Consider the following 15,095-nt stretch of genomic DNA (forward strand, 5'->3'; position numbering starts at 1 on the left):
TGCAAGAAACCCTGTACTAGGCAGTTATGGGGTAACCTGCCCATGGGGAAGTTTTATCCTAATTCCCATTGGTTAGAGGTTTGTTTTTATATCCCTTCCAAAACTTTTAAAGTTTTAATTTAGTTTGAAATCATATTGCTGTTACTCTGGATCCTGTAAGTGTGAGTTGTTTGTTCAATGAGTGTTATCATGTCTCTTTAAAGTGGCTCTTTTTCCTTGACACCATTTTCCTGTGCTTGGAAAGTTACCTCATAAGGGCAGATTGTGACAGGCCCTTGTACAGGTATGCAGGGAGAAGGGAGTGTGTGAAGAACCTCCCTTCTTGTTGTATGCCCCATGCAAGGGTTGTAACAATTGTAGACCTCAAGCTTGAGGGGAATTCATTCACTGCTCTCTTCATGCAGACATGGCGGTACATACTTGAAAGAGGTTGAGGAGGAGTGGGGTGGAGCAGTTGGGGTCGCTGGCCAGTCCGTATTGTAGATAATATTGAAACTTGGGGGGACTGATCCTGAAAGCCTTTTATATGCAGAACTCTCATTTTAAATCCATGGGAGGTCTGCAGATGGAAGGCTTGTGGGATTGTACTCATGATAATTAAGATTCAGTTTATGGTGGGGTGAAATTCCTCAAGCAAAAAGTATTTTATTGGGTGATATTCTTATCAGAAATAATGAAACATTTCAAATGGGTTGTAAAATTAATCATTTGTTTCACCGGGATGATGGTTGTTCCGTCACTGATTTTGTTTTTTGGATAATGTCTGCCTGTGGGTTTTCATTACCTAGCTGTTTCCAAGATGGTGTTCAGTAGAGCTGAGTCAGTAACTTATTACTAATAATTTAAACAAACAATATTGTCTTTATTTCCCTGTTTGTAAATTTTCTGTGATGAGATTGTAATTTTCTTGGGTTTATTTATTGTTCAAAATTATTCAATACATGATTTCTGTGAATTATTCTTGGCCTGTAACTTGTTTACAGTTCATTGTGAATATACACAGTGCAATATTCATCCTGTTTTGACTGGACACCAGTCACATTGATCCTGCAATAAGTTCTGCATGGGCAGAGCCCTGAGTCCGTGTGAAGCTTCATTTTTTCAGAGATCTGCCTGTGCAGAGTTCATTGCAAGATTAGGGCAATCAATTACATGTTTCTTTTACCTTATGGATGTGTATAGTTTGAATACATCCCGATTAAAAATTTGACACTCACGTTTCACAAACATTCAAAATGCGCTCTCTGTGCCAATGACCATTCTTGTCAGAACATTTATTTATTAGAACATGTGTGAATTGCCATTTTACAAGAAAATCTTTGGTACTTTGTGGAGAGAGATCTAAAAATAAATTTATAACACTGTTTTCATCAGCTGAAGGAACATTATCTAAAGAAAATTGTCTCCATTGGGAACCAATCCTGCAACATGCGTTGTACCTCTGGGAAATGCTGAGCACTCTCAACTTCCATTGAATTCACTGGCACTTGAGGGATGCTCAACTTGCCACTGGACTTGGCCCTGAGTAAGGGGACTCAAATCCAGCTGAATCTATCCTAAGAGAAAAGTATACATCCACATAGTAAGGGAGAGTCCCAACCATGAAGAGTTCACAGTCTCATTAAAACATGATGCCACAACTGAGTGTAATAAAAAAAAAAATCTGAAAGGAATCTGGGAGAGATGCTGAGAGAAACAGTAATAAAAATATAGGTCATGTATATATACACACTAAATAGTTTAGAGTATCAGATCTGGAAGGCGAATTCAAAAATATACAATAGGAAGTGGAATATATTTTAAACACTTGGAGTCAGTTTTTAGCAGGCAGTGTTATTTGTACCTACAAAATATAGACCCAGCCCTGCACCACTGAAATATGCCATCCAGTTTGCTCAGAATTATGGCCTGTGCATGTTTTGGGCTTGCTCTTTGCAATCCATACTCAGGCAAAACTGATTTTTGGAAGATTTAATAGAGATTACAGGATTGGGCCCAATGGATACGAGTAATTTTGTCAGACTCTGGCATTAAGTGAGTGGATCAGGTGTGAATACAAAACCCTGCATTTGGTAATTATGTGAATATTACTGAAAATATGGTCCTTAGGTTTGTATCATATTTCTTCCTGAAAGGAGAAAATATCCAATTATACATCAAATTATAATAAAATAAAACAAGTTTAATTAAAAAAAGAAATGAGTAGAACATGAAGTGTTGGCTGTAAGTCAGTGATTCGTAGAAATTGTTTCCTACATACTAAATACATCAACTTCTTTTATTCTTAAACTCTTTTTTTTTTTTTTTTTGGTAGGTATGCCCTCTGCTTGTTTATTAGTTAACCTTCTTTTAGCATTATTCATCAGCTTCACATCTGGAGAAACAGAAGTAAAGTTTACTGGGCAAACAGAATTTGTAGTTCATGAAACTAGTACAACAGTTATACGTCTTGTTATTGAAAGGACAGGAGAGCCAGCTAACATCACAGCAATTGTATCGGTAAGAAACTGCCAGTTCCCCTCTTTTAAAATGAAATTTGGATATCTGTATGAAATGTTGATTGCTGCTGGTATGTTTTCTTTTTCTTTTTTTTTTTTAACTGGGTCAATGCAGTGGAGTGTATAGCTAGGTACCCTTGGGGCTCACTGGGGGAACTGTTTTGAGTCAGAAATACCCAGTTGCTACAAGCGAGGAAATTTCCATTGGCTGTGCCAATAGAAATGTTTTCAGGCTACTGATAGCTACTCAGAAAGCAAACTACTACTCCTGGTGGAGCTCTGTGAGTTTATAGGGCAGTCTGATTTGGAATCTAGCTGGTACTTGAAAGTCCACTCCCGAACAGTGGGGAGAAAAGAATTTTTCCTTCTCCAGTTTTTCTGGGCCGAGGGAGAACAGCTATACCTCTTTATTGATTTAATTAATTAGGCATGTGGCTTTATTATTTCAAAAAAGGCCATTTAAAGGAAGATAGAGAAGAGATTTGCCCATTCAGAAGACCTATCCTGAGAGGCACCTGCTGTGTAGAAGTCAGGACACCATGATCTGAGAGATTAGATTGTTTACATAGTTTTCTTTATCTCTTAGCTATTGTTAACCACGGGCCTGATTTTGCATCCCTTACTCACATTGAGAAGTACCATACTTTTTATATAGTCATATTGAAATCAATATGAGACTTTGCAGAGTAAGTTTCTACTCAACATGAGTGAGAATGATAGAATAGAGTACCATATGAGGGAAGATGTGTGCACTGAGTCTGCTACTTTTTATTTTGTGTAGATCCAGAGAAATGTGCCATATTTGTACACGGTCACCAAACGTACTCTTCTGAGCTCAAACAATGGAAGATGCATTTTATTTGAGTTCAAAGGGTTAGAAATTGATGTTCCAGAAGACAGTACAGTGGGTATAAAATCTAGAGAAGGCATGAATGTCTTTGAAAACTGGTGCTCTTGTAAAACATGTAAAATGGCAGAGTTCTTTAGTTTTTATATTGAAAGGGGCCAGGAGGCTATTACAGATATTTTCACATTGTTTTAATAAAGCTTATACTTTAATATAGCTATTCTTAGTTTTATAGAAGTACTGTATGGCTATTGTGGTTGTTCTGAGGAAGAGCATTGCATTTGTGGGGAGAGAGACTGGATTTTGGCACCCAGAAGTTTCTGCTTTGGGTTTGGTCCTGCATAGATGACAAAATACTGAAGGAAAAGTTGAGTGAAAACCCTCTGATTCCAGTTAAAGTGGATAAACATTTTTCATTCATTACTGCATCAATACCTTGGTATATATCCCTTGGCTAGAACAAGTGGAAAACAGTTTTGAAAAAACAGAAAACTAAGAGATTAAAAAATAAAATATAGCTCTATATATTGACAATGTACTAGTTAATTGCTTGACTTCATTGCATTTTAAATAAAAAGTTGAAGAAAGTTAATAAACACTGTAAATATCAAGAGTGGCAATAAGCTTAATTTAGTATGTGCATAGATTATATTATATGCAGACATGCATCTTTGTGGCTAAGCTTTAATATATATTAAGAAGCAACAGAATAGTGCAATAAATGTAAGTAGTGAACATTAAAAAATTCAGAGTTTTTTTAAATTTTGAAAAAGTGTGACCATTCTAGAAACTGGCTGAAAAACAACAAATTAAAATAAGCAAAATGTGCTGCAATTTCAGAAAAGTGAAAATTTTGAACAGCTCTTGTAGGAAGATGTGTGTGTGGTCTGTCCACACTAGAGATTTTTGGTCTTTTCAATACTGCTTCAAGCAATACTCTTTCCAAAATTTTCTAATCAAACTTGGTTGCCTAAAGTTGGGCACCTAAATCCATACTTAGGCACCTAACTTTAGGCAACCAAGTTTGATAATGTTGGTCTTTGTGTACACATACCAAAATGTTTGAACTTTCTCACAAGCATTCTCAGCACTAATCGGATTTCACTGTTCCCCATCAACGCTTACAAACAGCTCCATCTGCATTGTTCAGTTCAAACTTTCAGTGCTAGTTTGGATGGTAACTTGAGGCTTTGCAGCCACACTGGTTCAGTTGGCTTTCCCAGCTCAGTGCTTCAGTGCGCCTGCACACCTCGCCTGGATAGCTTTGATGGTTCAAAGCAATAGGTGTGTAATTTGTCAAGTGACAGTCCCGCTTTCAAGTGAGTCAATGGGAGATTTTTGCCATTGACTTCAGTGGGAGCAGGATTGGGCAGTGTGTATTGCTCAGTGTTGACTGATTGCAGTTTAGCAAGAACATAATAATTTAATAAATGTGTGTTTAAAGCAGGTTATGTTAAAATCTTTATTTATTCGTAGCTAGTAAGTGTTGACATGAATAATGTATAATATTTCCCATAACTGAATATATATTATTATTCCACACAAATGGAATGACCAACAGGCAGTCCCTATTTAGAAGGCATTGATTTTGCTCTAGTAGTGTGTGCCAGAGAGTATGGTCTGCTTCATCTGCCAGAATTCTCTGTGATGCATATAATTTCCATTACTGTGGAGAAAGGGAGAAGCAGAGGTTCCTTCTGGACCCATGATCATCACATCACAATACAGAGCACTCGACTGTTGCATCTATACTAGTATTTGTTATACTAATAATGTGTGGTGTGCATGTTCTTGTAAATTGTATTTAAAAATAGTGTTCCTATTTAAAATATGACACTGTGGTGTACTATGTGCAAGATAGTTACATATTGGAATGGATTAAGGCTCCCTGATGAAATCATAACTAGCTGTGAATAAGTGACATGCTTAGTTTCTCGGCATGGGTATAGGAAGTTTCTTACTATGTTGTTGTCCTGTGCCATCTGTCCAGAAACACTTGAGCTGACGGTAGTGAAGATTGAGGGAGGAGTAATGTATAGAAAACATCATATGTAATATATGAAGCAAAGTCAGAAGAAAATTATAGAAAGTGGGGAGTAGGTTATATTCATGTGTGTATTTATTGTAGATTTATGGGGAAAACACAGGTGACTTTTTTGACACATACGCAGCAACATACATACCCGATACAGAAACAAACAGAACTGTGTATATATCGGTCTGTGATGATGATCTTCCAGAGGCTGATGAGATGTTCATATTTTACTTGACATTACAGGTAAGTGCTAGTTTTTTTGTTTATCTGTTTCACTAGAAAAAAGACTTTGGCATATGTGGCTGCAGCTTACTTACTTACTTCCGTGGTGAATTTGGCTCCCCATGTCTAAAGCTTAAAGTTTGGACAGCAGGCAACCTGATAGCCTTGTGCTATTTCTTAGCAGTTCCATGCACAAGACATGAGCTTGTTTACCGTGCTTGAGACTTTCTGCAGAGGCAATATATTCAGCTTTGGAGACTTTAACAGGGACTGTTTCCAGTTCATTAAGAAGCAAAACTGTGAGGTTCTGAAGAGAATCTTTCTTTCTTTCCCAGAAAGACATTGCGTCAAGGGGGAGGGTGAAAAGTAGTAGGGAAACAGGATGATCCTCATTGCTTCAGAAAAAGACCTCCCTGGAAAATATACCTTGAAGAGCATGTAGGTAAATCAGTGTATATTGCTAATCCATGTTAGAATGAGGCAACTACGAAGAAGCTTGTTTTCTCCTTTTTTTTTTAAACTTAACAGTCCATGGTAAAGTTTAAAGTCACTGCAATAAAAGTGAATCTTCATTTTACCTCTGTGTTTCATAGTTAGCACAAATGATTGATAGTAAATGTAAATACGTTTCCCCCTCCTCTCCCTTTCCTTCTTCCCTTCCTCTGCCTATCAGTATTTAACTCAGAAATATAATAGAAAAGTCATAAACTGAGTTTACACACATATATATATAGTAAACCTCTGTAAACAATATGCTCATGACCTGTAGATTCATATAAAACTTAGCTCAAAAATTTCAGCCTATACATAATGCTAAAAAAAAGCTCTTTAGTTTCTAGCATGACTGCATGCTTCATATCTAATTGCTTATTGCTATGGTATCATTAATAGATTGTCAGACTATGATTAATGTCTTCAAAGTTTCTTTTGAGCATTTTGTTGTTTAACCAGACTGAGACTCTTTAGAATGTGTTTTCCATAAGCAGTAAGAGTGATTTATGTGCATTCTGTTGACTTGAATACCTTTTTCTTGGAACTTGTAACCAGACACAAAAATACAACGAACCAATCAAAAAAATAAAAAAGTTCCAACAACAACAAAAGGAAAGACATACTCACACTTTGAATGAAAACATATTTATTTAAAAACAAGTTCTTACTGAAAATCTGCATTTTTTTAACTGTCTGCATTGCTGGTTCACTTACCATATGCCTTATTAATTTTAGAAACCATCTGCAGGAATAAAGCTTGGGTCACCAAGGTCTGTCACTGTAACAGTCTTATCAAATGACAATGCCTTTGGAATTATTTCCTTCAATATGGTATGTTTTTATGTTCTATACATTAAAAATTTTAAATAGTGTAAAGGGGTGATTTTCCAAAGGCACCAAAGGGCATTTATGCACCTAATTTCCTTAGAAGTCTTTGTCAGTTAGGCACCTAACTCTCATTTGTGACTTTTGAAATGAACCCTCTTACAGATTTCTATAATATGGTTAAATATATATCACTGAAATGCTACTGTACACTATCAGACATGCTTTCATTGGGTTGCTCTCACACTGGGCAAGCTTGTGTGTTAGTCTTCCTAGAAGTGCAGCATAGAACTTGCAGCCCAGGGGAAGGTGGGCCTTGGTGGTTTTAAGCAAGCCAGGAACTCCGTACAAAAGTTTAAATAACTGTAGGTTAGTACCTATAGTGGAATTCACTTTATTTAGTGGTTTCATCACTTTGCAAGTGAAATGAGACAGTGTTCTCCTTGTGCAAATTGGTAATATACTGTATTAACTCTGGGACCAATTTTACTCCCATTGAAGTCAGTAACAGAGCTCCCATTTACTTCACTGGGTGCAGCATAAGGCCCTGTCTCCTTCAAAGCAATAACGATGTGTAATGTTGCTATGTGCATTTTAGAGAGCTGGTGTGAAATTAAGGTGAGGACTACTCTCTTGCCTTACGTGGATATACACTCACTTATGCCATTGGTGAATTTGGCCCAGAGATATTGTGGATATCTGAAACTATTGTGGTCCTTACTAATCTGTTATCAGTATTTTTATACTTACATCTCAGAATCCCACACGGGCACCAACATGTTATAAATTAGTCAATACTTCTGGAATACAGTGCTTGGGAGTACCCTTCAGACAGTGTGTCACATGCTGCATTGTGGAGATAAGATGGGGCTGAATGGCAGTTGGAGCCCCTTAAAGGATTCTAGCTGACTCAGGCAGAATTCCTGGCAGTGTTCTAGAGGTGGTACTCCACCCGTTAAAACTTGCAATGCATGCTTCTCCTTGCAATGCTAAGCTAGTTCTGTTGGCTTGTGTGGTGGTGAGGGCTGGACCACGGCCATGCTAGCTCTCCAGTCCATTAATAGTGGACTGGAGCATAAGCAGTTCCATGCCTATGCTCTCCACCTTGAATGTGGCTGGCTCTTGTACAAGGAGGCATTTTACTAATAAAGCACAAGAACCTTAGAAATAGCCCAAACTTGTTTTCTGGATGAATTAAACTTTATTGACTGAACAAATCTTTGTAGCTAAAATAGATTTAAAAACTCACATTTGTAAAAGAATATAATTGGACTACTTATGAAAATCAGTATCATGACATAAATTATGTCCTGTAATTTTAAAATCAATGTAAATATCTAACTATCTAATAAATGATTTTAGAAGGAAGAAAATCTGTTTTTAATTGGCTTAGGAACTTCTATAAATATTAATGATACAAACCAAGTAGCTTGTATAAGGTAGCCATGTTTGTTTATAGCAAAAAGGGGAAAAAAAGAAAAAAGCACTCAAGTAACCACTGCTTTTTTTTTTTTTTATCTGAAGTCTTTCAAGCTTTTTATTAGTTGAACTAATTGGTTGCTAGGAAATGTAATACCATCAGTGGACCAGTTTACAGATTGGTATTTCTATGGTAACAGTTTTTTCTTCACTCTCTGTTGAGATACTTGATCAATGCCTGATTGCCTGTCCCTTCTCTTCCCCATTAGTCTGCCTTAATCACAGTGAATGAGCCCAGAGGTAGAAATGAATTTGTGCCTCTGACTCTAATTAGGGAGAAGGGAACCTATGGGACTGTGACTGTGACTTTTGAGGTAAGTTTATTAAAACAACTTTACACCTCAGCATACCTTCTTAGAACTGTATGGTTAGAATCATAGTCCTGCTATATATATATGAATGTACACAAAGGACTAATTGCTGATGTCTAAATCTTGTTAAACAGGAGCGGTTTACTTGCCACCTGGAAAACATTGTAATTAGATAAACCAGTTATAATTTGAGGGACAATTGTGTTGTTGACACTAGAAAACAGTAGATATTCTTTATAATTTATATATTTAATCTTGGTAAATAATTACACAATATTTGTATTTCAGTTATAAGGTTTGAAAAAAAAACGTAGGAAGATAAACAATGTTATGTTAACTTGCACCAGTGGAAAATAAGTCAGCAAGAAATAAAAACTGTTTAATAAAAGTTTTTTTAAAAATAGAAAGAGTAAGTTTCCTTGGAGGTGGGTCAAAAAAAGTTCTGAAGTGATATTTACAAATAAATGTTACAGTAGAACTCCACCATTTGACTTAACTTTTGAGCACTTTAAAATGTTGGCTCAAGGTTTTCTGAAAATCTGGCACCTTTAAGATATCTCAAGCTTGGTACCCAAGAAGAGAGGCATGCAAAATTATTAGTTACTTTAGATTATTTAGGCCATACTGTACCTTGTATAACATTCAAATCTAGCAACAATTGAAATGTTGAATTTCTCATTTAATTTTTCTTATCCACCTAAGTTTCAATTGTATACTTTAGTTTCTGCATCTCATATATAGTAAAACTTCTTTCATGTGGACCTCTGGTTCAGTTTCGCTTGTCTATGGGAAAGCGTAATTATAGAAACATAGGAGTGGAAGGGATCTTGGGAGGTCTTCTGGTCCAGTCCCCAGCACTCAAAGCAAGACTAAGTATTAGCTAGACCAGTGGTTTCCAAACTTTAACAACCTGTGAACCCCTTTCAATAAAATGTCAAGTCTTGCGAACCCCTCCAAAAAATGAAATTTCCAGGTATTTTCTCCTTTACCTGAGTATAAATTATAAAAGCAGTGAACTTGGAAATATAAAATTTGTTTTTATGACATGCTTATTACACACTATTATTAATTATTTATCATTACAGTATTTTTATTACATTATGAAAATGGCAACATTCTTCCAAGATCTCACTTTCATAGCTTGTATCACTTTGAATAAGTCTGTTATAAGACAAGGCTCCTATGTTTCATCAAGGAATATCAGATGTGAAACAGCATGAAGATATTTAAGAAGCCAACTCAAAGAGTTCCTCCTATACAAGCATTCAGGTCTTGAGCAAATAACTTCAATGTCAAAAGTCTACAGTGTCATAAATAACTTCAATGTCAAAACCAGAAAAAAATGCCACAAAAGCAATTCCCATTAGAATTCTATCTCAGAATTTAGTTCCAGATAGCTAATTATGCATAATAAATTATAGCCACCATTCTTTCAACTATTTAAAAGAACCAGTTATGAATCAGTGGACACTGAAGAGTGCTCATGGACCTGTATTGAAGCAAATTTCTTCTAGTTATTCTTTTGGCCATCCATCCCTCCATCATGATTACTCTAATTTGTTCCATTAGACATTCAGCTAGATAGGCACATTCCCCAAAATAGCTCTTTTGCTGCAACTATTGCAACACAGCTTGTGAAATCAAAATTTCCTCTGCTATACCTAATATTTAGAGTTGTGACCATTGAATATTCAGTGAATCTTTGTGTAGCCCACACAGTTTATTTTGAATATCAGACTGACACAACCATATTAGACTTGTCTTCCTGTTTATCTGCAGTTACTTAAGCCTTGAAAATGTCTTGGATATTTGTTGATCAGAAAAATGAATTTTTTGCAGGTAGAAGGTGGCCCAAACCCAGCTGAAGAAGACTTGAGCCCAGCTAAGGGCAATATTACCTTTCCTCCTGGGAGAGCAGTACTGATTTATAATTTAACAGTGCTTGATGACCAGGTAGGAACAAGTTGGATTCATTTTAGAAGGTTTTGATATGCAGAAGGTGAAGTTGTATGCATCATGGCCTTGAATAATGAATGCACAAAACTGCTTGGCTTAGCTAAGGCTTTAGTTTGGTTCTGCTCAGAAAAGTGACTTTGTAAATATCAGCATTGCAGGAATCCACATTTGTTGTTTCTACCTACTTGTCTGGCACCTCATCACAGTAGCATCTGCATATTTAATTAATTTAACTTCTCAACACTCCTGTGAGACTTAGATTGTAAGTTTTTTGAGGTGGAGACCCTCTTTTTGTTCTGTGTTTGTACAGCATGGAGCACAATGGGGTCCTAGTCCATGATTGGGGCTCCACCTACTACTAAAATACAAATACAAATAAAATAAATACATATTTATTTAAGGAAAATATAATCCCTATTTTACAAATGAGAAACTGAGGCATGGGGCAGGTTAAGTGACTTGCCTAGGGTCACATACGAAGTCTATGACTGAGCTAGGCATTGAACCCAGGTCTCAAAGTATAGTGCTTATCCATTATTAAACTGTCCCTCCTACAATGATTTGTCAAATCTTCCATAGCAAATGTTCTCTGTTTCCAAATAAAAATATATTTTTACTAACTGGCTCTCTTTCAAACTCAACCTGTAGTTAGATAATTAACTTGGGCTCTTTCCTTATTTTACATTACCAGCTATGAAGGTATAGATTTTATTAAGCCCTTATTTATAGTTATACCCTCAGTGATGCCTGTGCAATTTCATTACCTTCAGTTAATGATGCATATGATGGAATAGAATCCAGCAGTCTCTCTTAGCTGTGTTGGCTCTACATAGCTAACAGGTGTGAAAAGCAAGTAAATCTTATGTTTGTCACTAGAACAAGATGACATTACTTTGAGTGGGCATAAGGAGCACATCTGTTGAAAGAGATGATTCAGTTTTTATATGGACACTTTTAAGAATAGAGCAACACTTTGAAAATAGATATCTCCTCCTTATAATAATAAAACAAAAGGCCCATGGTGGCCAAAAGCCTTCTAAACAGTATGAATACTACATAATAACTAGAGCTGATCAACATTTTTTGAATTAAAGATTATTTCAGCCCAAAATGGCTTTTTCTTAAAATAGGTATGTTCACAATTTTTTCATTGGTTTGACATTTTAATTTTTTTTGAGGGAAACCCCAAATCAAAAATTTTCCAGTTTGTTTTTCCTCCTCCTTTTCCCCCTTCCTTTTCTTTCCCCTTTTCAATGACAAAATGAAAAAAAAGTGTTAGGAGTATGTCCAGTGTCTTTCAGAGCAGAGCACATGTTAGAGAGAATGGCATTGGGCTAGGAAGAAAGGATTGGAAGCAGTCCAGAGTCAGCTTCACCAGATAGACAGTGAGGAGCATGTGGCTCTCCTTTGTCTTATGTAACTCTGTTTTAGTTCCAATAAAGTCTTACTTCTAAGAGACCAGACTATGCCTCCTTATCAGTCCATAAGACAATACGAAAAGAAGAAGTGTAGGTGAGGGACTGGAAAAAAAGGCAGAAAAAGTGGGGAGAAAACAAAAACTGAATAACTTAATATTCAATAAATTCACAAAAAATTGAACAAATAAGAAATCATTCACTTTTGAAACCTGCGAAGCAAAAATTGTTTTGAATTTCTTTTCAAAAACTCTACCATTTTCAACCAACTCTAATGATATTTATAGTATCAGAAAAGTTTCTTCCAGACTGGTATGTCTGAGATGCAGAAACATTTCTTCCAGGTAAAAATCAATATTTCTGTAGTCTGTAATACCAACTTGGAACTGTTGGGTTTTGCCTAGTAATCCTTTGTGGAGATAATGAAGATGTGATTATTTAGAGAAGTGTTCTCAGAACTCTGTGACTGAAAGCTATGGTGTTGCTGATAAGGTTGCACAGATGTACGTGAGGGCTTATTTTGGCCTGCAGAAATCTCACTTATGATGATGCTGATGATGGAAAGAACCCAATCTTACTATGAGAACCTATGCTGAGTGTGCAGGGCTGGTAGTTAGGAAAGACATCTTCATATTTGTAAACTGAGCAGCATCTTTTATATGGTTATCAATGAGATACCACAGACATGGGACCCCAAAATGGTACGTTTAAAATATTTTTTCAATGTAGAACTACACTTTAATATGTCTTTGTTATTCTGCTGACAAAATTCCTCTTTATTATTGAGTGGTATGGAAGTTTGTCTGGGGAAAATAATAGACAAGCAGGACTGAGAAAACTTTGTGCCAAATTGTTTGGTGAAGTTTGATTGATGCTTTTGTCTGCCAGTCATGATCCAATTAACTGGCCAACAGCTCCGAGTTGCAGAAACATCATTTGTAGTTAAAAAGTCTTATATATTTTCACTGTCTTTTAAATGGATGTATTTGGCTTTGCAGGAGAGTATGATCACGGGTGGGCTAAAAGAAACATAAATGAATAAACTAATATCCATGTTGGTCAGACAGAATAACTTGTACCTCAGTATGGGAGAGCCGTGACTTAGATCTTTCAGGTTCCAGGTCTGTAAAAGGCTGTGTCAGTCAACAGCACTATGCAAGTTTTAGTGCCACAAGCCAAACAAGGAGTAAAATTGGCACTGGCTTTAAAGACAGCTGCACACTCACTCCCATAGTCCTAGAAAAGGATCCAAGGGTGGCCAATTAGCAAATGTTTATGAAAGAGAAGAAATACCGGACAGCAGGGAATTAGAACCTTTTTAAAGAGCTGAAGGCAGTAACAGTGCTTAGAAAGGATTTGTCCACTTTATAACTGCATATTTACCATCAGCAATAACTGTAATTAATTTTGCACTGGGATTTCTTTCAGAAGTAAATACTACTTTATTTTGAGTGTCAGATACAGGACCCAATTCTTTCCTCACCTACATGAGTGCATTCCCATTGACTTCACTGGGAATTGTGTAGGTCCATCTGAGAGCAGAATGTGTGCAGTTTCTTTCATGTAATCCTACATGAATAGTGAGAGACTGAACCAGGTCATGTCCATTTGCTGTGCTCATAGGGCCATATCTCAGGCACTCTCGCGTAAACCAGTGGTGAAATCAGTAGGGTTACTCGGGATTTAAACCTGGATAACTGAGAACAGAGATTATCTCATAGAGAAGCAGTTTGTAAAATGCTCCAAGCAGCAGATAGAGATGGTCCCATGATGCAAAGTTTCAGTGTCCTAAAAATCTTGAAGTGGTGAGAGCCAGTGTTTTGGTTCAGACCCATCTCTAGTTTCAGTATATCTGTGTTTTATTCATATTTCTAAAGTACAGCAATATGTTCTGGAAAATGGAAATCTTCTGTTTTGGGAAAGTATTTTGAGTCAAGGTGTGCTTGCTTCGGCAGCACATATACTAAGTTATAGGCGTGTTCCCCTATTTGTGCTATTGAACGATCTGTTGGTTTGGGCAAATTTGCTTGTGCTGAAGAATAAATAAAGGCAGTTTTGACAGTCAGACTGCTCTGCATATATTTAGAACACGAGTTATTCTTAGCTGTTAATATTATTTTTCCAGATACCAGAAAATGATGAAATATTTAATGTTCATCTGAGAAGTGTGGAAGGAGGGGCTGAAATCAACACAACAAGAAACACTGTTCAGATTACTATTAAGAAAAATGACAGCCCTGTGCGATTCTCTCAGAGTGCTTATATGGTGCCCGAGGAGGCTGATGTGCTAACAATTCAAGTGGTTCGTGGTAAGGATGACAGCGGAAAATTGATTGGATCTGATGAATATGAAGTCTCTGTCTGTTACATCATCATAACTGGGAATTCAACAGCACACGCACAGCTTAATTTAGACTTCCTAGATCTGCAACCAAATATGACTATTGTTTTCCCATCTCAAGTGCATGAATCTGACATGAAATTTAAAATCTTCGATGATGCCATACCAGAAATTGCAGAGACCTTTCAGATTATGCTCCTTAAAGACACTCTGCAAGGAGATGCTGTTTTAATAAGCCCGTCTATTGTCCATGTCACCATTAAACCTAATGACAAACCCTATGGAGTACTGTCAATCAACAGTGTATTGTTTGCTCAGGTGGTTATCATTGATGAAGACCAAACATCAAGGTATTATAGATTTTCCAACTGTAGCTAAAGTGTTATCTTTTGGATTTATGAAACAGCTGCTTTGGGGGTGGTTTTCTTAGGTAAGGGGAAAATGTAGCCACTGTTAAGTGTTATAATATCACAATACAGAATTTATAAATTTGCAGTTCTTCAAATTTTAACATTGAAGTAACATAATTTTTAGGGTTTTATACATTAAGATTAAAGTTTTGTACAAATGTTTACTATTGATGAGATAGCTGTGTTTAGAAAATAGACATGGGCTCTGTAGCAGTACTCACTACCTGCCATTGTTCTGTGTTAACCCCCAAAATAGCAAGAGGT

The 15,095-nt window shown here is 36.5% G+C and overlaps 1 protein-coding gene across 1 annotated transcript in view; it reads left to right on the forward strand.

Moving 5' to 3' along the window:
• The window catches only part of ADGRV1 (adhesion G protein-coupled receptor V1), a 444,841-nt gene that overhangs the window by 11,512 nt on the left and 418,234 nt on the right, over positions 1-15,095 (forward strand). The window contains exons 2-7 of the mRNA XM_065406543.1: positions 2,315-2,499; positions 5,474-5,623; positions 6,830-6,925; positions 8,608-8,712; positions 10,549-10,662; positions 14,206-14,771. Coding sequence (XP_065262615.1) covers positions 2,315-2,499; positions 5,474-5,623; positions 6,830-6,925; positions 8,608-8,712; positions 10,549-10,662; positions 14,206-14,771 — 1,216 coding nt within the window. The remainder of the gene's footprint in view (positions 1-2,314; positions 2,500-5,473; positions 5,624-6,829; positions 6,926-8,607; positions 8,713-10,548; positions 10,663-14,205; positions 14,772-15,095) is intronic.

This window comes from Emys orbicularis, chromosome 6, assembly GCF_028017835.1.
Source record: "Emys orbicularis isolate rEmyOrb1 chromosome 6, rEmyOrb1.hap1, whole genome shotgun sequence".
NCBI classification, from domain to species: Eukaryota; Metazoa; Chordata; order Testudines; family Emydidae; genus Emys; species Emys orbicularis.